Source organism: Equus przewalskii, chromosome 15 (genome assembly GCF_037783145.1).
Source record: "Equus przewalskii isolate Varuska chromosome 15, EquPr2, whole genome shotgun sequence".
Lineage (NCBI taxonomy): Eukaryota > Metazoa > Chordata > Mammalia > Perissodactyla > Equidae > Equus > Equus przewalskii.
Genome location: NC_091845.1, coordinates 677,837 through 704,966, shown reverse-complemented (window position 1 = coordinate 704,966; position 27,130 = coordinate 677,837). Strand labels below are relative to the sequence as shown.

Genomic DNA, 27,130 nt, shown 5'->3' with positions numbered 1-27,130 from the left:
TGACTATCCTCCAACCACCGCCAGGTGAACTGGGTGGGCGTGGACCGCAGTGTGGTGAGGCAGATGCGCAGTGCTCGCTCACCTGAGACCTGCTTCCCCCGTGAACGTTCCCTTCCCCCCTCCCCCGAGGCCGCTCGCCTGCGGCAGGCCCTCAAGGGGTCAAGGTGTTCGGGGTGCTCCCGAGCGGAGATGCTCTTCCTGCTTCGGAACACTGCGGCACCGCTGTAGGAACGCCGGTTTTCCCCATCCTCTCCTCCTCGGGTTGTTTTCCCAGTTTCCTTCTTTTGAGCACTGTGCTTTTTGCATATGTTTTGTTTTGTAATATAAAATAAGAAGCATAAACTGTAACTTCATAAAAAAGATTTAAGTTGCTGATTATTTTTTGTTCACTTCTTGATTCTTAAAGAAATATGTAATATGGGTCATGTTTAGTTATATATAATTGACCCTTAAAATAAAATTCCCTTTGTGCCTCCACTCTGGTTATTTATTTTCAGTGAAGCACAACTGGGAGACTATGACAGAAGCCATTCAGAACCACATCGGCTCTCTCAACTGGGGCTACAGGCTGTCGTTGAGGGAGAAGGCTGTGGCCTACGTCAACTCCTATGGAGAGTTTGTTGAACATCATAAAATAAAGGTACTCTTGGAATATTTTGTCTTATTCACTGCTTTTCCTTACTGTTGCTTTCGCTTGCCTTAGCTGTGTGTGTGTGCATATGGCTGTGCACGCACGTGTGTTCTCCCATTGGTTGTTGATTCCATGTCTGGCTAAATTGAAGAAATTGCCTTTTAAAGAACTTTTAAAGTTATTATGTGCCTTTTGATTTCATTGCCATCTTAAAAGATGTTTAGACTAAAGAGTTCAAAGTTCAAAAGACTAAAAAGCGAAAAATTTCAGCAGTGTAATTCTTTTTTAAAATGAAACCTTAACTAGACCTTTAATATATATTATTCATAAAAACATTACTAAAAGTATAATATAAATTAATGTATTTTATAAACTTCTATTTGTAACGTTTATGTATTATAAGATCAAAACGTAGGGAAAATGAGACCATTTTGATGAACCCAAAAATGCAGAATTGAAGTTATGAAAGACAGTCAAATACTGTCTTCCACATCGAGTTTATTTTTGGGCTGTTTTTGTAGCACAGTGTGCGATGATCTTGACAGGATTTGAGGTTGTTTTGTAGCTATTTGTTATCTCTAGGAAGGTGTGAGGTGGTCGGTTGAAAGCTGCCCTGTGAAACCCTCCGTGGGCCGATTTGAATTACGTCGTTCACATGAAACGTAATAGAAGCACAAATCAGTTAGTTTTAATTCACAAATTGTAGTATGCCCAGCACGGTTGGTTCCTGGCCACACGTGCCTCTTCTGAGTTTCCGCATTTGCTGACGGCAGTGTCTCCTCAGTCACTCTGGCTGGAACTCTCTGGTTCCTCCCCCTTCAGCCCCACAGCCTGTGCTTGTCTTTTCAGGATCCTCCTAAGCAGGGTCCTGTCTCCAGGCTGCGTTCTTTCCATCCCACTGTTTAAACCACCCTCTTATTTAAACACCTTCATTGGGTTTTTTTGAATTTTTTAAAATGAAAATGTATCTATGTTTTACTTGTATGATTGAAAGTACACAAACAATGAAAAGCCTTTGTTAGTTGCCCATAGACTAAATTTTTGGATGGCATCTAAGGCTCTTTACATTTGGCGCTGATCTGTCTTACTTCCACGTGACATGTACCCTCCTTTCCTGTCACTTCCTGGCCTCTTGCTGTCCCCAGACACCAGCTGCTTTCAGGCCTGTGTGTCTCTATGTGTCCTGTTCTCTATTAGCTTTCCATTCCTCTCAAGTCGTTTCACTTTTCTCCTCCCCTCTTGAGATGTCACCTTCTTGGTAGCCGTCCCTGGCTGCCTCCCTGGTCCCCTGCTCCACCCGCAGTGTTGTTATTTTTGCGTGTCTGTTCCTATGAGTGGAAGCTCTGTAGGGGTAGTAGCTAGTTTGTCCAGGGTGCCTGATACGCTGTATGTTTGCTGAAAAAGTGAAATTTACTTTTCTCTTTTCAAGGCAACCAATAGAAAAGGACAGGAAACTTGTTACACTGCTGCCAAATTTGTCATTGCAACAGGTGAGAGGCCACGGTATTTAGGGATCCAAGGAGATAAAGAATACTGCATTACCAGGTGAGATAAAATAGCCTGTTTTAACTGTAAATTGCTGTGTGTTTATGTTTCCAATTTATTTATTCCCTGTCTTGTTTCACAAAAGATTTGAATTGATGATGAATAAAAGTACATACAGGGCAAGAAGCTAAATAATTAACATAATGGAGCAAAGAGAAAGTAAGGCTAGGTAAATAATAAGGTCAGATTTCTGCACAAAAGTATGCTGTATGTTTCTAGGTACCTGCTCTGGGAATCGGTCTGGGAATTTGGCTCTAAACTTCCTAGAGGCCAAAGCAAAGAAGTGAATCCGGTTAGCTTTTGGTTTTCGTGTCTGTGTGGTCATGGTGAACTGGTTGATCGGGAGAAGCATGGCTGCTCCAAATGCTGAGGTTTGGCGGGGATTTCCTGGGCAGTTAGGAAGAAGACACTGTGTAACGTGGTGCAGTGACCTTCAAACGTTTTTGACCAGATGCTCAGTAAGAAATACATTTTTCATTGTGCCGCTGTTCAGGTGAACACATACACACACACACTCACAAATCCAAGACAGACAAAACAGTATTTTTTCTTATCACATATAATGGAGTCAATATTTTATATTCTATTTTATTTTTAAAAAACTTTGCTTGTGAGCCACTGATTTGACTCTGAAAACACTGAAGTATACTTCTTACTCCACTGTAGACACTGTCACAACCTCCAGCAGCCCGTTTGTTTTAGTGTTTCTTCGAGCACTAGATAGCCATTCAGCCAACAAAAGCCCGTTACACGTGGAAACCTAAGTAACACATTCCGTTTTCATTACCTAGGCATTCTTTCCTTTATTTTTATCTTTCAGTGATGACCTTTTTTCTCTGCCTTATTGCCCTGGCAAAACGTTAGTAGTGGGTGCATCTTACGTTGCTCTGGAATGTGCAGGGTTTCTGGCGGGCCTCGGCTTGGATGTCACGGTTATGGTGCGCTCAATCCTTCTTCGTGGCTTTGATCAAGAGATGGCAGAGAAAGTGGGTTCCTACATGGAACAACATGGTGTTAAGTTCTTAAGAAAATTCGTGCCTGTGATGGTAAGTCTGGGCGACATTTGGAATTCCTTTTATTTTCTCTTTACTCCCTCTTTAGCTTTTTCTTTTATCCCTCCTTCATTTCATTAAATAAGTTAGTCTGTACTTAATAGGAAACTTTAAAGATAGTGTTCCCACCCCAAATCTATGAAACTGACCCCACTTGTCCCTCTCTCCTCTGATATGGAGAAGGTGTCCTTGTTCCTCTCAGGCCGAGTTCTCTCTTCTCTCACTGTCCTGTCACCTTTTCAGGGACGTCCCATAGTCGCCTTCTTTCCCCCTTTCTCACTCCCTTCTGGGTCTCTCATCTTTAAACAAATAAGTTCTCCCTTCCCCCTCTGCCTGTCTGGCTGGGTCCCCATTTTTCTTCTCCACTTTACAAGAAAACTTCCGTACGTGCTACTAATTTCTTGCCTCCATTTTACACTTCAGCTTCAGCGACTTCCATCCCTGCCACTCCTTTGAAACTGCTTGTCGGGGTCTGTAGCAAACTCCGTGTTGTCAAAGCCGATGATGACATCTCTGTCCTTATCTTCCCTGGGCATCTGGGCCCCATTAGGTGAAACTGACCTTCCTTCCCTTTGAAACGCTCTCCTTTCTCGGCTTCTGTGGCCCTGCAGCCTGTGGTTACACATCTACTCAACTTGTAAATATCGGAGTACTTGGTCCTCTTCACTGCTTGCACTTTTCACCTGGGCAGAGTGCTTTAGGCCATGCTTCATCATCTCAGTGCTCACGGCTCTCAGATTTATACATCCTCTTCACGCATCTCTCCTGAACTCCACACCCATTTCTACTGCTGCTTATTGGATATCTCCACTTGAATTCCCCAAGAGCATTTCAAATTTAACAAGACAAAAATGAGACTCTTGGTGTTCTACCTAAGTGTGCTCCCCAGCTAGCCTTTCTAGCCTGTCCCAGTACTCAGTAAACGGCACTACAGTCGCACAGTTTATCAAGCCAATGCCCGGAAAGTATCCCTTCGTTCCTCCTTTTATGCTACCTCCAGCTAATCCATCAACTTCTTTCTACCTCCTAATTATACTGTGACGTCCTCTTTTCTCACTCTCGACTTAGTTCACAAACCTGAATCCACACACACACGGATACACTCATGCACATGTACACCCCGTGATCCATTTATTTTCTGTCACCCTTAGATAGAATCATTACATTGTTTATCCTTACCAGATTCAGCAGTTGGAGAAAGGTTCCCCTGGAAAGCTGAGAGTAGTGGCTGAATCCACTGAAGGGCCAGGCGCTGTTGAAGGAGTATACAACACAGTAAGTTTCTATTTTGTAAGTGGTAAGTGGTTGAACACACTCATAAATTGGCACAAATAAAGCTTATGGGAAAATTATACCAGGCTTTACATTTTTTTTTATTCTTTGTAAGAGTATAATACAGAAGGGAGCTAGGCTGTCAACATTTGATGATTTTCAGTGGTGTGTGAAGAATACTGTGGGAAAATAGGTTTGCATGTGTAACTGTGCAGAGAACAAACTCTGGCAGCAGACCCATCCAGCTGATATTGGTGCTTATTTCTGGGGAACTAGACATCTTATACATTTCTGCATTGGAATATTTTTTCAGTAAACATTAAATATATCTTATAATCAAAAACAATAATAAAGCTATTTTCATTTTCAAAAACAAACAATATAAAATTTCCAAATAACATGACTAGTCCGTGGACCGTTCCGGTTGGCAGCAGATCTAACATAAACCAATGGGGTTTGGATGCCAAGGTTTCTTTTGTAAACTATAGTTTATACTTTTAACATAAACCGTACGTTTATATTTGAGATACTCATATACCTGATTTTTCTTTAATTAAAAGAAGTAAACAGTGTAGAGAGGATTAACAAAGCCAGAAAATATACAACAAAGCCAAAAGGCAGAAATCACCCCCTGTTGCGATTTTGATTAGGATTGCATTGGATTTATAAATCAACTGGAAACACTTGACTTCTTTGCAATATTCAGTCTTAACCCATGACCATGTTCTGTCTCTGTCCGTTGCTTAAGCCATCTTCAGCGATTTCCGGCAAAGTTAATACATTTCTCTGTGGAGACCAAGATCTTCTGTTAGATTTATTCCTAGGTACTTCTGTATTTTTATGTAGTTATAAATGGCAACTTTTTGAAAAATATCATTGTCTTTACCTGTTTGTTGCTACTGTGTAGAAATGCTGCTGATTTGTGTATTTCGATTTAGTATTCAGTAATCTCTGCTAAACTCTTATTGAATAATTTATCCTTAGATTATTTTGGATTTTCCTTACACATTCACCTCGTATGTAAATAGCAGCACTCCCGCTCCCTCCTTTGCACTCTTTTCCTCTTTCTTTTTCTTGCGTACGTGCACTAGCTGAGACTTCTGGTGCGGTGTTGACAAGATATGGCAGTGGCAGGCATTCTTGGCTTGTTCTCAGCAAACGGAAATTTTCAGAGTTTCATCATTAAAGAGTAACGTTTTCTGTACAGTTTTGGTAGATATTCTTAATCAACATAAATTCTTTTCTCTTTCTTTTTTGCTAAGTAATTTTTGGTTGTTTTTTGTTGTTTTTAAAAAGTCATGAGTGGATGTTCAGTTGTAGCAATGTTTCTTTTGTAGCTGTTTATCAAAAAAATTTTTTTTCCTTAATCTGTTAATATGTTGAATTACATTGATTTTCTAATGTTCAATCAACTTTGTGTTCCTGGTATAAATGCAACTTGATTATGGTACTTTTTATATATTGTTGGATTTGGTTATTTAGAATTTTTACAACTATATTTACGAATCATATTGGTTTATAATTTTCCTTTCACATATTGAATTTACCAGATTTTGGTATCAAGGTTATTCTACCTTGTGAAAGAAGTTTGAAGTATGTTCTGTTTTTCTATTTTTTGGAAACATTTATTTGATATTAGAAGGAGTTCTTTGTATGTTTGATAAAATTCAGTAATGTAACCATCTGGGCCTAAAATTTTCTGTGGATATACATATTTGACCACTGATTCAATGTCTTTAACAGGCAAAGGACTTTTAAGGCCCTCTGTTTTTTTCTTGAGTTACTTTTGATTAGTTCTATTTTTCTAGGGATTAGTCCATTTCATCTAAGTTGTCAAATATATTGGTATAAAGTTGGTCACAGTATCTAAATTTGTAAATTGTCTACTTTTGTAGTGAGGTATAATTTCCATGCAGTGAATGCACAGATCTTAGATGTACAGTTCAACAAGTTTGACAAATACACATGTTCATGTAATCCACACTCCTTTGAAGGTAACAGAAAATTTCTGTGAGTTCACAAAGCTCTCTTATGTCCCTTCCCACACCCTGGCCCCAGGGAACCCTATTCTGATTCTGTCACCGTAGACTAGTTTTGCCTACTCTAGATGTCACAGAAATGGAGCCATACAACGTCCAGTCCTCAGTATCTGCCTTAGGATACATCCATGTTGTTGTGTGGCAGTAGTTAGTTCTTTTTATTGTATGAATTGTATGAATATACCACAGTTTATTTTCCCGTGGATCATCACATAGGCTGTTTGCAGTTTAGGTTATTGCGACTAAAACTGCTATGAAGATTTCTCGCATGAAGCCTTTTATAGACATATATTTTCATTTCTCATTGGTAAATACCTAGGGGTGAAATTGCTTAGTCATAGGATAGTTTCTTTGTTTAACTTTTTCAGAAACTGCAAAGAGTTTCCAAATGATTGTATCATTTTATATTTCCACCTGCCATGCATGAGAGTTTGGTTGTTCCATATCCTTAGCAACATTTGGGGTTGTCAGCTCTTTCATTTAAGCCGTTCTAGGGCATGTGTAGTGGTATCTTCTTATAGTTTTGATTTACATCTTCCTGTGACTAATGATGTTGAGCAATTTTTCATGTGTTTATTGGCCATTTATGTATTTTCCCTTATGAAGTGTCTGTCTGAGTCTTTGGCCCATTTTTGGTTGGGTTATTTGAAGTTTTATTCTTAAATTTCAAGAGTTCTGTATATATATTGGATATACTCCTTTTTAAGATATATGCATTATGAAGATTTTCATCCCATCTGTGACTTGCCTATTTATTTATTTTTGGCATCTTTTGATGAGCAATAGTTTTAAAATTTTTATGAAGTCCAAGTTATCAATTTTTGGTTTTGTGGCTAAAGCTTTCTGTGTGCTCTCAGAAATATTTGCTTACCCAGAGGTGGTGAAGGTGTTCTTCTATTTTTTCCCCCTGAAACTTTGTAGTTTTATGTTTTCTTTTTAGGTCAGTTCATCTTGAATTAATTGTTGTTTGTAGCATGCGGTAGGACTTGAGGTTCTTTTCCTTCCGTATGGATATCTGGTGCCATTTGTTGAAAAGACTTCTCTTTCTCCATTGAATTGCATTAATGTCTTTGTTGAAGTCATTTGACTGTTCAACTATGGGTCTATTTCTGTACTCTTTTTTTTATTGTGCTAACATTGGTTTATAACATTGTATAAATTTCAGGTGTACATTGTTATATATTTTGATTTCTGTGTAGATTACATTATGTTTACCACCCAAAGACTAATTACCATCCATCACCACACACATGTGCCCACTCACCCCTTTCACCCTCTTCCCTGCCCACTTCCCCTCTGGTAACCACCAGTCCGATCTCTGTCTCTGTGTGATTGTTTCTTGTTCTTTTTATCTTCTACCTATGAGTGAGATCATATGGTGTTTGACTTTCTTCCTCTGACTTACTTCACTTGGCATAATACCCTCAGGTTCCATCCATGTTGTCACCAATGGCCAGATTTCATCATTTCTTATGACTGAGTAGTATTCCACTGTGTATATATACCACATCTTCTTTATCCATTCGTCCCTTGATGGGCATCTAGGTTGCTTCCAAGTCTTGGCTACTGTGAATAATGCTGCAGTGAACAGAGGGGCGCGTGTATCTTTATGCGTTCATTTTTTCGTGTTCTTTGGAAAAATACCCAGCAGTCGAATAGCTGGATCATATGGTAGATCTATTCTTAACTTTTTGAGGAATCTCCATACTGTTTTCGATAGTGGCTGCACCACTTTGCACTCCCACCAGCAGTGTTTAAGGATTCCCTTCTCTCTACATCCTTTCCAGTATTTGTTGTTTCCTGTCTTGTTAATTATAGCCATTCTTATGGGAGTGAGGTGATATCTCATTGTAGTTTTGATTTGCATTTTCCTGATAGCTAATGATGATGAGCATCTTTTCATGTGTCTGTTGGCCATCGGTATGTCTTCTTTGGAGAAATGTCTGTTCATATCTTTTGCCCATTTTTTTATTTGGGTTGTTAGTTTATGTTGTTGTTGAGATATATGAACTCTTTGTATATTTTGGATGTTAACCCCTTATCAGACATATGGCTTGCAAATATCTTCTCCCAATTCTTAGGTTGTCTTTTCGTCTTGTTGATGGTTGCCTTTGCTGTGCAGAAACTTTTTAGTTTGATGTAGTCCCATTTGTTTATTTTTTTTCTATTGCTTCCCTTGCCTGGTCAGACATGGTACTTGAAAATATGCTGCTAAGACCAATATTGAAGAGACTACTGCCTGTTTTCTTCTAGAAGTTTAATGGTTTCAGGTCTTACATTCAAGTCTTTAATCCATTTTGAGTTAATTTTTGTGTATGGTGTAAGATAATGGTCTACTCTCATTCTTTTGCTTGTGGCTGCCCAATTTTCCCAACACCATTTATTGAAGAGACTTTCCTTTCTCCATTGTATTTTCTTGGCTCCTTTGTCAAAGATTAGCTGTCTGTAGATGTGTGGCTTTATTTCTGGGCTCTCAATTCTGTTCTATTGATCTGTGTATCTGTTTTTGTGCCAGTACCATGCTGTTTTAGTTACTATAGCTTTGTAGTATATTTTGAAATCAGGGATTGTGATACCTCCAGCTTTGTTCTTTTTTCTCAGGATTCCTTTGGCTATTTGGGCTCTTTTGTTGTTCCATGTTATTTCTGTACTCTTTATCCCATTGATCATTTGTCTCCTTTCACCAGTACCACATTGTTTTGATTATTGAAACTTTATAGTAAATCTTAAGACTAGGTAGAGTTGATCTTCCAACTTTGTTAGGTCCTTTCCATTTCTATATAAGTCTTAAAATAGCTTCCCAATGTCTACCAAAAAAATGGCCTGCTGGGATAATGATTGGGATTGTATTAATTATGTAGATGAGTGTGGAAGATCTGACAGCTTAATACTCATTTTTCCAATACATGAACCTCATATATCTTTCCATTGATGTGTTCTTTAGTTTCTCTCAGAAGTATTTTATTGTTTTGCTCTAGAGGTGTTTTATGTGTTTTGTTAAATTTATCTCTAAGTATTTCATGTTTTTTAAGCTCTTGTAAATTATATTTTTAAAATTTTAATTTTCAGTGGTTAATTGCTAGTATATAGAAGTACAAATGATATTTGTATATTGATCTTGTCATAGCTTCTTAGGATTTATGTCTACATATAAAACTAGCTTTTTTTTTTCTTTTCAACCTGCATGCTTTTTGTTTTTTTTCTTGCCTTGTTATACTGGTTAAGACCTCCAGTACAATGTTGAGTAGAAATTGTGAGAGTGGCATCCTCTCTTGTTCCCGTCTTAATATTCAGTCTTTCATCATTGCTTGCATGTAAGCTGTAGGTTTTTTACAGGTGCCTTTTATCAGGTTGGGAGGTTTTCTTTTATTCTTAGTGTGCTGAGGATTCAATTAAAATCTGCTGCTGGTCAATGAAGAAATCAAAGGAGAAATCAAGAAATACCTGGAGACAATTGAAAATGAAAATACTACACACCAAAATCTATGAGATACAACAGAAGAGGTACTAAGAGAGAAATTTATAGCAATGCAGGCCTACCTCAAGAAACAAGAAAAATCTCAAATAAGCAATCTAACATTACACCTAAAGGAACAAGAAAAAGAATAAACAAAGCCCCAAATCAGTAGGAAAGAAATAATAAAAAGCAGAGTGGAAATAAATGAACTAGAGACTAGAAAGACAATAGTCAGTGAAACCAAGAGCTGGTTCTCTGAAAAGATAAACAAAATTGACAAACCTTTAGCTACACTCACTAAGAAAAAAAGAGAGAAGACTCAAATAAAATCAGAAATGAAAGAGGAGAAATTACAATGGATATCACAGAAAACACAGGATTATAGGAGAATACTACAGAAAGCTATATGCCAAATTGGATAATCTAGAAGAAATGGATAAATTCTTAGAATTATACAACCTTCCAAAACTGAATCAAGGAGAAATAAAGATTCTGCATAGACCAATCACTAGAGATTGAAAGAGTAGTCAAAAACTTCCCAAAAGACAAAAGTCTTCCCCAGTGAATTCGAAGAAGGGATTTGGATAAAAGGGATCCAAATTGGAAAGGAAGAAGTAAGACTGTCACTATTTGCACATGACATGATGTTGTATATGGAAAACCCTAAAGAATCCACCAAAACACTACTAGAAATAAAAAACGAATACTTTTCAAACTCTTCCAAAAAATTGAAGAGGAGGGGAAGCTTCCTAACTCATTCTATGAGGCCAACATTACCCTGATGCCAAAACCAGGCAAGGACAGCATGAAAAAAGAAAATTACAGGCCACTATCACTAACGAAAATAAATGCAAAAATTCTCAACAAAATATTAGCAAATCTAATACAATGATATATTAAAAGAATCATAGAACATGATCAAGTGGGATTTATTCCAGGGATGCAAGGATGATTCAACATCCTCAAATCAATCAACATGGTACACACCACATTAACAAAATGAAGAATAAAAATCACATGATCATCTCAATAGATACAGAGAGTGCATTCAATAAGGTACAGCATCCATTTATGATACACACTCTCAATAAAATGGGTATGGAAGGAAAGTACTTCAACATGATAAAGCCCATATATGACAGACCTACAGCTAACACCATACTCATTGGTGAAAAACTAAAAACTATCCCTCTAAGAACAGGAAAAAGAGAAGGATGCCTACTTTCACCATTCTTTTTTTTTTTTTTTTTTTGAGGAAGATTAGCCCTGAGCTAACTGTTGCCAATCCTCCTCTTTTTGCTGAGGAAGGCTGGCCCTCAGCTAACATCTATGTCCATCTCCCCCTACTTTATATGTGGGATGCCTACCACAGCATGGGTTTTGCCAAGCAGTGCCATGTCCACACCTGGGATCCCAGCCAGTGAACCCCAGGCCACCAGAAGCGGAACGTGCGCACTTAACCGCTGTGCTACCAAGCCGGCCCCTCACCATTCTTATTTAACGTAGTATTTGGAAGTCCTAGCTAGAGCAATTAGGCAAGAAAAAGAAATAAAAGGGATCCAAATTGGAAAGGAAGAAGTAAGACTGTCACTATTTGCAGATGACATGATTTTGTATATGGAAAACCCTGAAGAATCCACCAAAACACTACTAGAAATAAAAAACGAATACAGTGAAGTTGCAGGGTACAAAATCAACATACAAAATCAGTTGTGTTTCTATACACTAACAGTAAAATAGCAGAAAGAGAAATCAAAAATACAATCACAACAAAAAGAATCAAATGCCTAGGAATCAATTTAATCTAGGGGGTGAAAGGCCTGCACACTGAGAGCTGTACATTATTGACCTAAACTGGAGAAGACACACAGAAATGGAAAGATGTTTTATGCTCGTGGATTGGGAGAATTAATATAGTTGAAGTGTCCATATTTCCTAAATCAGCCTACAGATTCAATGCAATCCCTGTCAAAGTCCCAATGACATTTTGCTTGGAAATAGAACAAAGAATCCTAAAATTTATATGGAACAACAAAAGACACCGAATAGCCAAAGCAATCCTGAGAAAAAAGAACAAAACTAGAGGTATCACACTCCCTGGTTTCAAAATATGCTACAAATAAGTAATCGTAACAGCATGGTACTGGCAGGAAAAACAGACACACAGAGCAGTGGAACAAAATTGAAAGCCCAGAAATAAACCTACACATCCGTGGACAGCTAATTTTTTACAAAGGAGCCAAAAACACACAACAGAGAAAGAAAAGTCTCTTCAATAAATGGTGTTGGGAAAACTGGACAGCTGCATGCAAAAAAATGAAAATAAACCATTATCTTAGACCATACACAAAACTCAAAATGGATTAAAGACTTGAATGTAAGACCTGAAACCATAAAACTCCCAGAAGAAAATATAGGCTATACACTCTTTGACATCGGCCTTAGCAGTGTCTTTTTTAATATCATGTCTTCTCAGGCAAGGGAAACAAAAGAAAACAATAAACAAATGGGACTATATCAGAGTAAAAAGCTTCTGCATGGCGAAACCATCAACAAAATGAAAAGACAACCTACTAATTGGGAGAAAATATTTGTAAATCATATATCTAATAAGGGGTTAATATCCAAAATATATAAAGAACTCACTCAGCTCAACAACAACAGAAAGTAAACAACTGGATTTAAAAATTGGCAGAGGATCTGAACAGACATTTTTCCAAAGAAGTTATGCAAATGGCCAACAGGCACTTGAAAAGCTGTTCAACACCAATAATTATTAGGGAAATGAAAATCAAAACCATGAGACATCACCTCATGCACATCAGGATGGCTGTTATTAAAAAGACAACAAATGTTGGAGAGGATGTGGAGAAAAGGGAACCCTCATACACTGCTGGTGGGAATGTAAACTGGTGCAACCATTATGGAAAACAGTATGGAGAGTCCTCAAGGAATTGAAAATAGAACTACCATATGATCCATCTATTCCACTTCTGGATATTTATCCAAACACAGAAGCACTAATTTGAAGAGATATCTGTAGCCCTGTGTTAATTGCAGCATTATCCACAATAGCCAAGACTTGGAAACAACCTAAGTGACCACCAATGAATGATTGGATGAGGAGGATGTATATATACACAGTGGAATACTACTCGCCCATAAAAAGACGAAATCATGCAATTTGCAACAACGAGGATGCACCTTGAGGGTATTATGCTAAGCGAGATAAGTCAGATGGATAAAGACAAATGCTGTATGATTTCACTTATGTGGAATATAGAAAAGCAACCAAGAAACACATAGACACAGAGAACAGATTGGTAGTTACCAGAGGGGAAGGGGGAGAGGGGAGAGTGAAAGGAGTACACACCGCACACATGTACGGTGATAGGTGACAGTCAGACTTCTGGTGGTGAACACAGTATAGTCTTCACAGAAATTGGAATATAATGATGTACACCTGAAATTTATGTAATGTTGTAAATCAATGTTACCTCACTAAAAATTTAAATAAACAAAATCCTCAAAGGGTGTTATGTTTGTCAGATGCTTTGCCACATGTATTGGGATGATTAAATTGTTTTCTTCTTTATTTAGTTAATGTGATGAATTACATTGGTTGATTTTTGCATGTTAAACCAAATTTGTATTTTTGGGGCAAACCCCGCTTGGTCATGATCAATTATTTTTATATATTGCTATATTTGATTTGCTAACATATTTTTAAGGATTTTGCATCTGTGTTCGTGAGGAGTATTGGCTTATAATTTTGTTTTAATATCCTTGTTTGATTTTGATGTCCAGTGTTTATGCTGGCCTCATCAAAGGTAGTTGGGAAGTGTTCCCTCCTCTTTTTTCTGGAAGAGTTTGTGTACATTAGTAGTATTTCTTACTTAAGTTTTGATAGACTTTACCAGTGATGTCATCTGGGTGTGGAGTTAATTTATGGGAAGTTTATGAATTGTGAATTCATTTCTTGAATGAGTATAGAGTGTGTTAGTCTGCTAAGGCTACCATAACTAAGTACCCCAGACTGGGTGGCTTGGGCAATGAAAATTTAGTTTCTCACAGTTTCAGAGGCCAGAAGCCTGAGATCACGGTGTGGGCAGAGTTCGCTCCTCCTGAGGCCTCTCTCCTTGGCCTGCAGATGGCCATCTTCTCCCTGTGTCTTCACATGATCATCCCTCAGTCTGTATTGTCTGTGTCTTAATTTCCTTTTCTTCTTCTTCTTCTTCTTTTTTTTTTTCCTGAGGAAGATTCATCATGAGCTGACATCTGTTGCCAGTCTTCCTCTTTTTTGCTTAAGGAAGATTCACCCTGAGCTAACATCTACACCAGTCTTCCTGTATTTTGTATGTGGGTTGCTGCCACAGCATGGCTGCCAACAAGTAGTATAGGTCTGCGCCCAGGAACTGAATGCAAGGCACCGAAGCAGAGCACACTGAACCGAACCTCTAGGCCATGGGGCAGGCCCCCTAATCTCCTCTTTTTATAAGGACACCAGTCAGATTGAATTAGGGCCCACCCTGACAGCCTCATTTTACCTTAATTACTTCTTTAAAGTCCCTGTCTCCAAGCACAGCCATATTCTGAGGTGTACTGGGGGTTAGGGCTTCAGTGCGTGAAGGGGGGCAGGTGTAATTCAGCACATAACCTGGGGTTCTTCAGGTTTGTGTGTAAGTTTGGTAACTTGTGTCTTTCAAGGCATCTGTTTCAGGGGTGTAATGTAGAGCATGGTAACTATAGTTAATAATACTGTATTGTGTACTTGAGAGTTGCTGAGAGAGTAGATCTTAAAGGTTCTCATCATAAGAATAAAAGCTGTAACTGTGTGGTGAGGGATGTTAACTGGACTTACCGTGGTGAGCATTTTGTGATATGTATGAATATTGAATCATTATATTGTACACCTGAAACTAATCTAACGTTATATGTCTGTTATATCTCAATAAAAAATAAAGAAACACATATTGCCCTCAAAAAAAGGGGACTCTAAGGGGCTGGCTCTGTGGCCAAGTTCAGCGTGCTCCACTTCAGCAGCCAGGGTTCGCGGGTTTGTATCCCAGGTGCAGACCTCCTCCACTCTTCAGCCATGCTGTGGAGGCGTCCCACATAGAAAGCAGAGGAAGACTGGCACAGATGTCAGCTCAGGGCCAATCTTCCTCAAGCAAAAAAAGACGAGGATTGGCAATGGATGTTAGCTCAGGGCAAATCTCAGTCACAAAAAAAAAAGAAAAAAAGGGAATTTGTTTCATTTAAGCTGTCCAATTTATTGGCATAGGGTGTTCATAATGTTGTTATCCTTTTAATGTCTGAAGGATCTATAGTGATGTTCCTTCTTTCATTTCTGATATTGATAATTTGTGTTTTTGATCTCTGTCTAAATACAGGTTTTGTTAGCAATTGGTCGTGACTCCTGTACAAGGAAAATAGGCTTGGAGAAGATTGGTGTCAAAATCAATGAGAAGTAAGTCCACATGCGGTCACTGCACTGTCGCCACACAAAGAAAAGTGTTTCTGCAGTCTCCTCTCGGAAACTCTCATTTCATTACTAACATGCAAAATTTTAATGCTTTAAATTTATTTTACATTAAGTACTGGCCTGCTCTCTATCACCAATTTTTTCATTAATCAATAAGTAACTATTATGTGCCTTAAAGAGCTCATGCATTGAACAGTGATTTTAAAAAATAATTGTGGAAATATATTCACCCATTATCTGATTTAGAGTGAATTTTTACATCCTTGGTCAGGCAAGGAGAAAAATTTTAGAACTCGAAGTACAACTCTGGGGGGAATCTGGGGATATCCTCGGCATCCACCAAAGAGCCCGGTTTCACCTTTCTCTGGGAGCCACAGCAGCCCGTGTTATTTGAAGCCACTGGTCTTCCTGACGGTTGATGACCCGAGGGGCATGCGTTCTTAGAGGGAGGGCTTTCTCTGGGTGTTTCGTCTTCTCCTCTTGGAATTGCGTTGGTCATCTAGCAGAATAGAGTCCGTCATAATATATTTTTCTTCTAATAGGAGTGGCAAAATACCAGTCAACGATGTGGAGCAGACCAACGTGCCCTATGTTTATGCCATTGGGGACATTCTGGAGGGTAAACTTGAGCTCACTCCTGTCGCCATACAGGCGGGCAAGCTGCTGGCTCGAAGACTTTTTGGGGGCCGTTTAGAAAAGGCAAGTTTCTTAGTGTTGTTTTTGAGATAATATCTAAATCAAAATTATGACTTAAAAATAATTATAAATAACACTCGTGCTTTTTTTTTTAAAAGATGGGCATCTGGGCTAACAACTGTTGCCAATCCTTTCTCTTTTTTTTTTCCTGCTTTATCTCCCCAACCCCCCCTGTACACAGTTGTATATCTTAGTTGCAGGTCCTTCTAGTTGTGGGATGTGGGACGCCACCTCAACGTGGCCTGACGAGCGGTGCCATGTCCGCACCCAGGATCCGAACCTTGGGCCGCTGCAGCGGAGTGTGCAAACTTAACCACTCGGCCACGGAACCGGCCCCGCACTTGTGCTTGTTTTGCAAGTAAAGGGTTCTTCCCAGATCAATCATTTGCAGTTGACTATTTGCCAGTGGTTTTCAGTAAATATTTTTTGAGTATCTATGACACATAAGATGTTGTGCTGGGTGATATACAAGGACGGGCATGGTTCCAGCTCCAGGGAGCTTCCCGGGTAGCTGAGGGTCATGAGCAAGACAGGAGCAGTTAATTCTGACGGAAGGGGTGGGAAAAGGTGTCCCAGGTGGACGGCGGCCATGTCCTAGGGTAGGAGGGGCGCTCCGCGTGGATCGGGCTGCTGGCGCTGGCGTCAGTATGTGCTTGGTGTGTGAGGCTGTCAAGTCCTTTCACTTCTCTGGGCCTCACTTTCACCATCTGCAAAGCTAACGGTGTGAGTTGGATGACTTCTAGAGTCTCCTTCACCTTTCATAGTCGTTGATCAAAGATTTGGAATGGACTTTGTAGGATGTACATTCAAAACTGAGGAAGCACAGGGCTTTTCTGGTGAGCAGATAAGGCGGCTGAAAGCCCGGAGCTCTGCAGTGCTGGCCTCACTCTCAGGACTGTGGGTGGCCTCAGGAGTGTCAGCTGGGGGAGGTCATGCCTGCTCCATCGGGAGCACTGTGGACCTGAGCGGGTGTTGGCAGATGAAAGGCCACTGGGGAGATGGCTCTACCGAATTAGTGGATGGGTGTCAGGAATGCTGATTGCACTGTCGTACACAGAATTGTCCCATCCACGACACTTACAGCATTTCGGGCTGCATTTAGGCAGAGCAGTTGGTGGGACAGGAGCACAATTGGGAGTGAAGTTGGAAATTTAATTCAGTGCCAGATCATCACAAATCCGTGATGCCACAATAGAGAATTGGTATGGCCTCCTCTAGCCAGCCCTGGTGGTCCAGTGGTTAAGATTCGGCGCTCTCACCCCCGCAGCCTGGGTTCCTTTCCCGGTCAGGGAACCACACCACCCCTCTGCCAGTTGTCATACTGTGGCGGCTGTGTGTTGCTGTGATGCTGAAAGCTGTGCCACCAGTATTTCAAATACCAGCAGGGTCACCCACGGTGGACGGGTTTCAGTAGCGCTTCCAGACTGAGACAGACTAGGAAGAAGGACCCGGCCAGCCACTTCTGAGAAAACTGGCCGTGGAAACCCTGTGAATAGCAGTGGAGCATTGTCTGACACAGCGCCGGAAGGTAGAGGATGGCGCAGAGGGACCGGGCAGGTTCCCTCTGCTGCACCCAGGGTCCCTAGGGGTCGGAATCCACTGGATGGCACTAACGACAGTGGCCTTCTCTAGGCAGTGGGAACTGTTGAAGACCTTTGTTTCCCCTAAGTTTTTGTTTAGAAAGAAGGTCAAACCTCAGAAAGAGTAGTAACCGTCACCCAGATTAACCTTTCACCCATATTCTGCAATTATTAACGTTGTGTCGTTCTTGCTCTCTCGTTTTCTGAATATGTATATGTACAATACATACATGGGTTTTTTGCTGAGGTTTTGAAGTAAGTTGCAGACGTCAGTGACATTCTGCCCCTAAATACTGTAGCCTCTATCTCTTAAGAGCAAGGATATTCATCTCCATAACCACAATTCCATTACTGTGTCTGAGAAATGCAACAAAAATGCAATAATATTCAGATTTCCTCAGTTGTCCATTAGGGGTGTGTGTGTGCACTTGTTCTGATTCACACAATACATTTGGCTCCTTAGTCTCTTATTCTGATACAGCCCCCTGCCTTTATTTACCTGTTTTATTTTTCATGACTTTTATTTTTTTATGAGTCTCGGCTACTCTTCTTGTAGAATGTCTCCCATTCTGAACTTCTTTGCTTTTGCATGATTAGGTTCAGGTAAGCGTTTTGGGCGCATCTTCTTCATAAGGTGTGCTGTGTGCTGCTTATTTCATTGCTCCGGGTAGCTCGTCAGGTTGCGAATGAAGACCTTGCGGACACGTGGAAGCACTGGTGGATGAGGGGCGCCTGGGGCGTGGGGCTGCTCTCTGGCATCATTGAGTGGGGCCAGGAATGCTAACTGTACAAGGAATTACCCCCTCCAGAGTGCAAAGAGGAAATGTAGGTGGTGGCATCGGTTGCCTGAGGCTTTGAGACGTTCATCACGGTGCTGTGGAGTGGAGAGATTAGAAGACAGAGTACTGTGCGCGAGAAGGAGAGAGGTTAAAGGCACAGGACTGAAAGGAAGGCTACAGGTAGGGTGAGATGAAGTCACGTTCAAGGAGAGGAGACGGCTTAAGATGTGGAGAAAGTGTTTTAGGTGAAAGAGAGGAAAGCTGTGGAATTTCCTGTTGATTTTCCTTAATTGACATGAAACAGGAGACCAAGGCATCTGTTGAAAATGAGGCTGCCCTCTAAGCCATGGGATATGGGGTCAATAAATGGATTGACGAGCATTTGAGGGCCTAAGAGAAGTCAGAAAATACTAAGGCAGTCCACATTGTTGCGTGATTTTCTTTAGCTGTGTTGAAACAAAGCAGACATGCTTGGCTCCCGGTGCAGTGCAGGTTAGCAGATGTGAAGCGGCGTTAGAGCCCGTTAGTTACAGAATCTGGGCTGATGTACGTTGTGTACAAATCACCTCGCTGACGTCAAGACGGATACCTGGTAGCGTTGTGATTTATTTTTCTTTTGGGTAACAAAAAATAGAAACCAGGCAAATTGAGGGAGTGTCTTAGGAGGGTCACATGGCAAGAATAGTGCTGGGGCTGGCTCTGCGGTTGTGGCTGCTCCCGGGGCCCGTGCACAGGGACGCTCTCGCAGGCTGTGCTTCCGTGAGCCGGCTTGGCCACAGCTCTGCATGTGTGTCTCTTCCTGTCCCAGGACCACCTGGGAAATTCTTCCTTTGCTTCCAGTTCATTTTCCTCCAGAAGAAACAGTTTGATTGACATAGTTCATCTGTTTCTTTTTCATGGCTTTCTGGCCGGTTATGCATTGGCTTTCCTCGGGTGAGATGTCCACCCCTGACCTTAGCACCCGTCATGAGTTGGCGGGTTTGGGGGACATGTAGTGAGGGCTGTGGGCAGTGAAGCCCTTTGACGGGGCTGTGGGTGGGCAGGCAGAGACCTTCTCCTCTGTTGTAGCCTCCACCATTCCTCTGCCCCTGCACACCGCTGTCTCTCCACACAGTTTTAATGATGCTTCCGCCTGCGTGTTCCTATTCTTCTCCACAAAATCCCAAAGATACTCTCTCCTCCGGGAGGGACACACCTGCCTTCATACTCACTTTCCCACGGGCAGCTGCTGCAGCTGCTGGAAGACTGTGGGATGGTCTGGGACAGTCACTCAGTCCAGCACTGTTGGGCAGCTTCTTTGCCTATCCTCTCAGTGCCACAGTTACATGAAATGGCCAAGGGTGCCTCAGCTTCCAATGAAATGGCATAATTCTTGGTCACCTGGTTAAGGTGCTCCAGGGTGCAGAATCATGGGGATGGAAAGAAGACATTTTAGAATGTGTCTGTAGGGACAATGAAGTGGCGCCATCTCCACATCTCCCACTTGGTTTTCAGACCTTATGTCTGAAGTTGGGGCTCTGGGGGAGCCAATCCCATTCCTAGGTCACTGGCCAGTGTGTGGCCTCTGCCCTGGAGGCGGGCTCACGTCACCTCCTGTGGTGTAACTTAGAATCCTGACACGATGATATGTAAGAATCAGTTACACCGAAGTGGGCTGACTTATTTTCCTTTCATAAATGTGTGTTATAGTTTTTCACTGTAAAAATTGTCACAACTAAGAGAATGTAATTTGTTTATCTTTCAGTGTGATTATATTAATGTGCCAACTACAGTGTTTACTCCTTTGGAATATGGCTGCTGTGGATTATCTGAAGAGAAGGCTATTGAAGTGCATAAGAAAGAGAATCTGGAAGTAAGATTGTGATTTATTGTTTGCTTTTTAAGAATTTCTCTTTTAATTAACTATTTGTCTTCACAGTCACTCAAATAAATTGTCATTTTGCAAGTTACCATTTATGGTTCTATTGTAGGACATCATATTTCTATTTTAGGAAAATTAGAAATTAAATAATTTAAACCCTGTCTCTCTAGCACACTAATAATAATGATAGAGTTGAGGAAAGAGGGCCATACAATGTATGCCTTAGGACTTTTGAATTACATGTAACAAACGTCTACTTGAGGGAGCTTATACAAGGAAGCACAAGTTATTATAAGATCTTTTGGGAGTGCAGGAATGCATCAGGCCCTTAGGAAGGGATAAGAACCAGGAATTTGAAGACCATCTCAAGTCTTTCTTTTACTTGCTTGGGATTTATGTGTATGTGTGTGTGTGCATGCAGTTCATTCTTCTGTTTCTGCCGACAGACTTTATTTTCCCCTGGAATGCACATAGCAGCCAAAATAAGGCCTTTCTTCTGCTACCGAGTTTATCCAATAGTTCTGGTCTTTAGAGGAACTGATGGACTCACTGTTCCTTAGTCTCAGTTCCAAATTGTGGGAGAGGACATTTGATTCTTCTGAGCTGGGTCAGCTATCCACCCACTTCCATTGGGCGTGGAAGTGGCCAGGCTCCTCTCACATCAGTGTGGCTCTGGGAACCTCTGCTGTTGATGGGCTGGAGGTGGGGAGGGTTTTCAGATCCCAGGGTTAAGGACCTGCTGTGGGCTGTGGCCTATCGGACTCCCCAAAAGATGTCCTCCATACACCTCTTCCAGTCATAACAACCTTATCAATGTTTTCTTACGTTGTATTTTGGTAGATGGTTTCATTGGCTTTTTTCTGCACGCTCTCCCAACATAGGAGGGATAGGGAGAAATAAAAAGAGCTGGAGAGGGGCCAGCCGGGTAGTGTAGTGGTTAAGTTCGCATGCTCCACTTCAGTGGCCCAGGGTTCTCAGGTTCGGATCCCAGGTGTGGACCTAGCATTGCTCCTCAAGCCATGCTGTGGTGGCGTCCCATGTACAAAATAGAGGAAGACTGGCACAAGTATTAGCTCAGGGCCAATCTTCCTCAAGCAAAAAGAGGAAGATTGGCAACAGATGTTAGATCAGAGCCAGTCTTCCTCAGATACACACAAAAAAATTGTTGGAAGATCAGTACTACTTGATGTTTTAAGCAAAAGAGAATTGAAATCTCACTTCTCTCCCTTGAAGATATTTTAATTTATTACTGGGAATTCCTTATAGCCATAGTGCTGATATTTCTAGTTAAACGGCCTAATGATGTACTGAAACTCTTATTTACATGTCTAGTGTTGGGAAAATGTATGATTAAAGCTTTATAAAGTTATTTTAGATGGGTGTTTTCAATGAGAAATTTGTTTTCGAGGACATGACTTGATCAGTGTTTATGGTTAATTCCTCGTAATAACGAGCCGCCCTTTCTGCAGTGGGTCTCAAGCGCTTTTACTTGGGTCTTGGAAAATTGATGATAACAGTTATGGATTTAACACTTAGTTCTAAAACTTTTTGAAATTAATGGGAAATTAAGATAGAAAGGCAGCCTTGTGAGAGGAAGAAAGTAGAAGGCCATACCCCAGATAAAGGAATGGCTTTGTAAGAAAAATGTTCCCCCAGTGTGTGGGTTACTGGAAAGTCTTTTTCCTGAGGTTTGCTGCACATCCAAACCTATTTTATGTATTTATTTTTTGCATTTGAAAGGACTAAAAATTTGATCTATTAGTATTTTTAATATTCTTATTATAAAAGAGATTTGAGGAAGTCTCTCAAAAATATATATATAATATTTTTTTGAAGTGAGCAAATCAAGGTGATAAAAATGAGGTGGAAAAAATAAGGTGGTGTTAGCAGAAAAGTTAGTTTGTTGGGTCACAAGATTCGTGCTTTATGGCCCTATAGATTTGCTCTAGGATTAAGCTATACATTTAATTGAATTCCAAGTTTCCTATTACCTGACTGGAAGAGGGAGAATTGAGAGCTATTTCTTCAAGTTCTTATAAAAAGGTTACTGAGATACGGTGAATAATATCCTTAAAATCGCCCTTTAGTAAATACAGTGATGGGTTTTATAGAGCTGTTTCTAGATCTGTTTCTAGAGCTGTTGCTAGATCCAGAAATGCAGCCCCATGCATAATGCCAAAGCACAGTACCATAAAAAAGGAATTCCTGAAGGGGCCAAAGAGGGCTGCACCAATGTGCTGCCCTCTGGGGGCCGAAAATTGTTTAATAGAAAATTTTATATTAGAAATGAGTGTCTAGAACCAGAGTTTTAACCTGTTTTCGTATGAATTCCTTTGAGAAGCTAATGAAATGTTTGCTTTCCAGGAGAAAAACCCTATGCATGCTGATATGTCTGAGCAGCTCCCTAATTCTCCCCTGTTGTCACCATCAGTAGTCAGTTCACCAGGAAGTCCTATCACGTTTACCCTCAGAATATGTCTTCTGTGTATCTACTTCCTCCATTTCCGTCCTCACTCTCCTGTTCTGGTCTACCGTGTCTCATGCCAGCACTACCACTGTATGCTTCCTCCTGGTTTCCTTGTTTTCACTCTCAGCCCACTCCACTCATCACACAGGAGGCAGAGAGAGCTTTTAAAAATACAAATCAATTATGCCATTTCCCCACTTAAAACTCTTTAATGATTTTCCAGTGCTCAAAAAATACAATCTAAACTTCCTACTGTTTGCTGTAAGACCCATTGCGTAATCAGGCTGTTCATGCTACGACACTCTGTCCTGCTCATAATGTCCGGTCACACTGGCCTACTCTTTGTTCTAAAAACTCACCATGTTCTTTCCTCTGGCACAATCTCTGGGCTTCTAGTTTCCTTTGCTTATCACTATGATATGTGAAAAAGCAAGGTAATCAACACACCTGCCAACACTAGAGAAAATGTTCCCCAAAGGAGACAGATAAGAAGTAGTGTTCTCCCTCCACTGTTGTAGTTCCCTACCAGAGACTGCTGCTTAGGAGAGGAGACAGAGAGGAAAAAAATAGAAATGTCAAGATTTCTCCTGAGTAAGAAAGCCCAGGCTCTCTTCCTAGTAAATACGTGTTCCGTGGAAGGAGTAGCCAGTGAAGAACACCATACACTGATGAAGGTCAAATTGAGAATCACTGAACTAACAAATACATTGGAATCACAGAAGCACAGGACTGAAAATAAAGGTAGTTACATAGGGATACTAGGGATGATACATAAGGTGGAGATAATTACATTTTAATGTGAAAGAAAAAAAGACAAAGCAAAAAGATGATAGGTATGGGTAGACAAAGATGATCCAACATAAATATAATTCATACCCCTCAGTGGAAAACCTCACAAATAGTACAGAAATAGTTTTCAGAAATATGATAGAAGAAAATATTCCTAATATTAAACAAGAACTGAATCTGAAGATTGAAAAAACATACCTTATTGTAGGAGAAGTTGATGTGGAGTGACTGACAGAGATGTGTGTGAGTTGAGCTAGTCATCTACAGTGGGGAAAGAGTCAGCCTGGCCTCAAGATTTTTCATGGCACATTCAGTGCCAAAAACAAGAGAGCGATGTCTATACTTTTAAGGAGAAGAGATCTGAATTTAAAATAAACTCTCAAGAATGGGGAGGAGAGGAGAGGAGACAAACAGCAATTTGGGGGATAAAAGACAGATGGGTGGTAAATAACCCAGCAGATCAAAACAAAATTTCTAAGCAAGTATGGGAGAAAGTCAAGAAACCAACGAAGCTTTACACTGAAGTCATCAAAGGCTCAAAAATTAGTGACACCAGGTACCTCTGGAGGAGGGTGTGGGAGGCAGTTAAGATAGACTGTTTGAAAGTCCATCTAAGAAACAGTGAGTCTCACCTCGCACCACTCTCCAGAGCACTTTCCACACACTGGCAAATGCCTGGAAGGGTGTTTTGCAGAGAGGGTTAAACCCAAGGGTCTCTTGACTAGGGGGCACTAGGTTTGTGTGACAATATGGGTGCCATGCCAGCATCGTATTTAAGTGCACAGATACATACTGAATCCTGAGGCCTCTTCTCCTACTCAGCTCCCAAAATTCGGGAAGCCAGCCCTTCACTCTCCTCTGGCCCAAGACTGGTGGAGCCTTGTTTCTCAGGGGACTCTGGCAAGCCCATAAGGAAAGACCTAAAGCTACTGAATAAGGGTCCCCAAATAAACTTCCCAGTTAGCTAATCTGACAGTGAAGCTCAAATTCAGTAAGCTCTAGACAGAAGCTCAGAGCTTTCAAACTTTAAAAACATTTTTTTAGAAAATTGAGGCATCATTTACTTACAGTAAAATGATTTTTTTAGATATACATTTCTATGCATTCAAACATAGTTGTAAAACCACCATTATAACCAAGGTGTAGAACAGTTTCATCTCCTCCAAAATCAGGCACTTTTAAATGTCCAGCATTTAAGCTGAGCAGACAAAGATGATCAGACCTGAAAGAAATGAATGATGCCGCTATTGTCAGAGATAATGTATTACAATCATGAAAAGAGAATAGGACATGCTGTCAAAAGTAACATTCAGAGAAACAAAAGACAGCTATCAGGAGTACTGAATATGATAACAGAAATTAAAAACCCAGTGGATGAGTATTTACCCCAGAGAAATGAAGACTTACGTTGATTTCTGTATGTTCACAAATGTTTATAGCAGCTTTATTCCTAGTAGCCCTAAACTGGAAACGACTGAAATGTGAATGTGACAACTGAAGGTGAATGAGTAAACTCATGGTGGTACATCCATTCCGTGGAATACTACTCAGCAATGAAGATGGATGAACACGAGTGACAGTATGGAAAATGGCAGAAGGAAAGCTCTAGGAATCCACTCCTCCACCAAGACAACAATTGGACTGGCAATAAGTGTTTGAAGCAGTTCTTTTGGAATTCTGGAGTTTAGTCAAATACTTTCAGCATCAAGGGGGCAGCTTGATGAAGAGACGGGGAAATTTCAGTGTTTCTAGTAGTGGATGACATCGTTTTAACCTCCAAAGCTGAAGTGGCTTACCTGCTGCAAGGGAGGTTTCACGAGACAGTCCTCCACCTCCTGCCTCCCCATTTTGGGAGTCAGACATTTAAGGAAGTCTCTATCAGGTCACTGGCTGACCACAGAAACAATGGAACAGAAACCACAGCAACTTCACACAACAGTGAATGTATGCTATGCAAAAATAGTTTGGAGAAGTCACAAACAGATGAATCTAGCCCTCAACAAGCAAAAATCAGCAATCTCTGAGACACGGGAATAACTGATTTCCAGAGTTACCACATTATACTACTTAGAATATTCAGACTCAAGAAAAACTAACAAAGCATGCATATTAGTTTCCTAGGGCTGCCATAACAAAGTACCACAAATTGAGGGCTGAAACCACAGAAATTACTCTCTCACAGTTCTAGAGCCCAGAAGTCTAAGATCAAGATGTCGACAGGGTTGTTTCCTTTTGGTTTCCATGAGGGAGAGTCTATTCCATCCCCCCCCCCACCCCGCTTGCTTAGTAAATTGTATCAGCACTTGTAAACTGAGTCATGAGTTTGATAGCTGGGTGGTTTCTATGTGCTTTTCAATTGAGCATATAAACAAATTCTTACAATCCGAATGTTCATATTTGTATTTTTTTTAAACAGAGTACAATGAAATACTCTTGAATTCTTTATCTTCTGGATTGTACAGCTATAGGAGGAAAAGTGCAATGAGGAATTTAATACAATGAATGAAATAAATCTAGCTTCTGATGGTTTGCTGGCAATTTTTGTCATTCTTTGACTTGTAGAGCTCTACCTTTATCTTCACATGGCATCATGTATGTGTGTGTGTGTGTCTGTGTGTGTGTGTCTATATCCAAAAACTCCCCTTTTTGTAAGGACGCCAGTCACATTGTATTAGGGGACCACCCTACTCCAGTATGGTCTCATCTTAGCTAATTATATACGCAATAACACTCTTCCAAATAAAGTCACATACTGGGGGCTATGACTTCAACAGGTGAATTTTGGGGGGACACAGTTCAACTGATAACAACATACAAAGAAACAGGAAAGTATGGCCCATTCACAGAAAAAAATAATTTGACAGAAACTATCCCAGAAGAAGCCCAGACATTGACATTATTAGTAAAAGACATTAAATCAACTGTTAAATCAATGTTAAAAATATGTTCAGTGAGCTAAAGGAAACTGGACAAATAACTAAAGGAAATCAGGAAAATGATATCAGAACAAAATGTGACTATTGGTAAAGAGTTAGAAATTATGCAGAGGAGCCAAACAGAGATCCTGGAGCTGAAAAGTACAGTCACTGAATTGAAAACTCACTAGAGGGGTTCAGCAGCATATTGGAGCAGGCAGAAGAAAGCATCAGTGAACTTGAAGATAAGACAATTGAACTTACCCAGTCTGAGCAGCAGAGGGAAGGAAAATGAAGACAGCCTGAGAGGCCTGTGGGGCAGCACGAAGCACGTCAGCATGTGCATGAAAGGAGTCCCTGAAGGAGAGACAAGAAATACTTGAATGGCCCAAACTTCCCAGACTTGATGAAATACATGTACCTGCACACCCAAGCAGTGCAAGGAATACTAAGCAGGCTAAACTTAGAGATCACACCAGTAAACATTATAGTCAAATTGTTCAAGCCCAAAGAAAAAGATAATTTTGGAAGCTGCAAGAGAGAAGTGACTTGTTAAAGAGAT

The 27,130-nt window shown here is 40.5% G+C and overlaps 1 protein-coding gene across 1 annotated transcript in view; it reads left to right on the top strand.

Moving 5' to 3' along the window:
- Nucleotides 1-27,130, top strand: part of TXNRD3 (thioredoxin reductase 3) — a 75,750-nt gene that overhangs the window by 30,474 nt on the left and 18,146 nt on the right. The window contains exons 7-13 of the mRNA XM_070576440.1: nucleotides 498-640; nucleotides 2,061-2,176; nucleotides 2,997-3,222; nucleotides 4,411-4,503; nucleotides 15,390-15,466; nucleotides 16,024-16,180; nucleotides 20,281-20,388. Of these exons, the coding sequence (XP_070432541.1) occupies nucleotides 498-640; nucleotides 2,061-2,176; nucleotides 2,997-3,222; nucleotides 4,411-4,503; nucleotides 15,390-15,466; nucleotides 16,024-16,180; nucleotides 20,281-20,388 (920 nt within the window). The remainder of the gene's footprint in view (nucleotides 1-497; nucleotides 641-2,060; nucleotides 2,177-2,996; nucleotides 3,223-4,410; nucleotides 4,504-15,389; nucleotides 15,467-16,023; nucleotides 16,181-20,280; nucleotides 20,389-27,130) is intronic.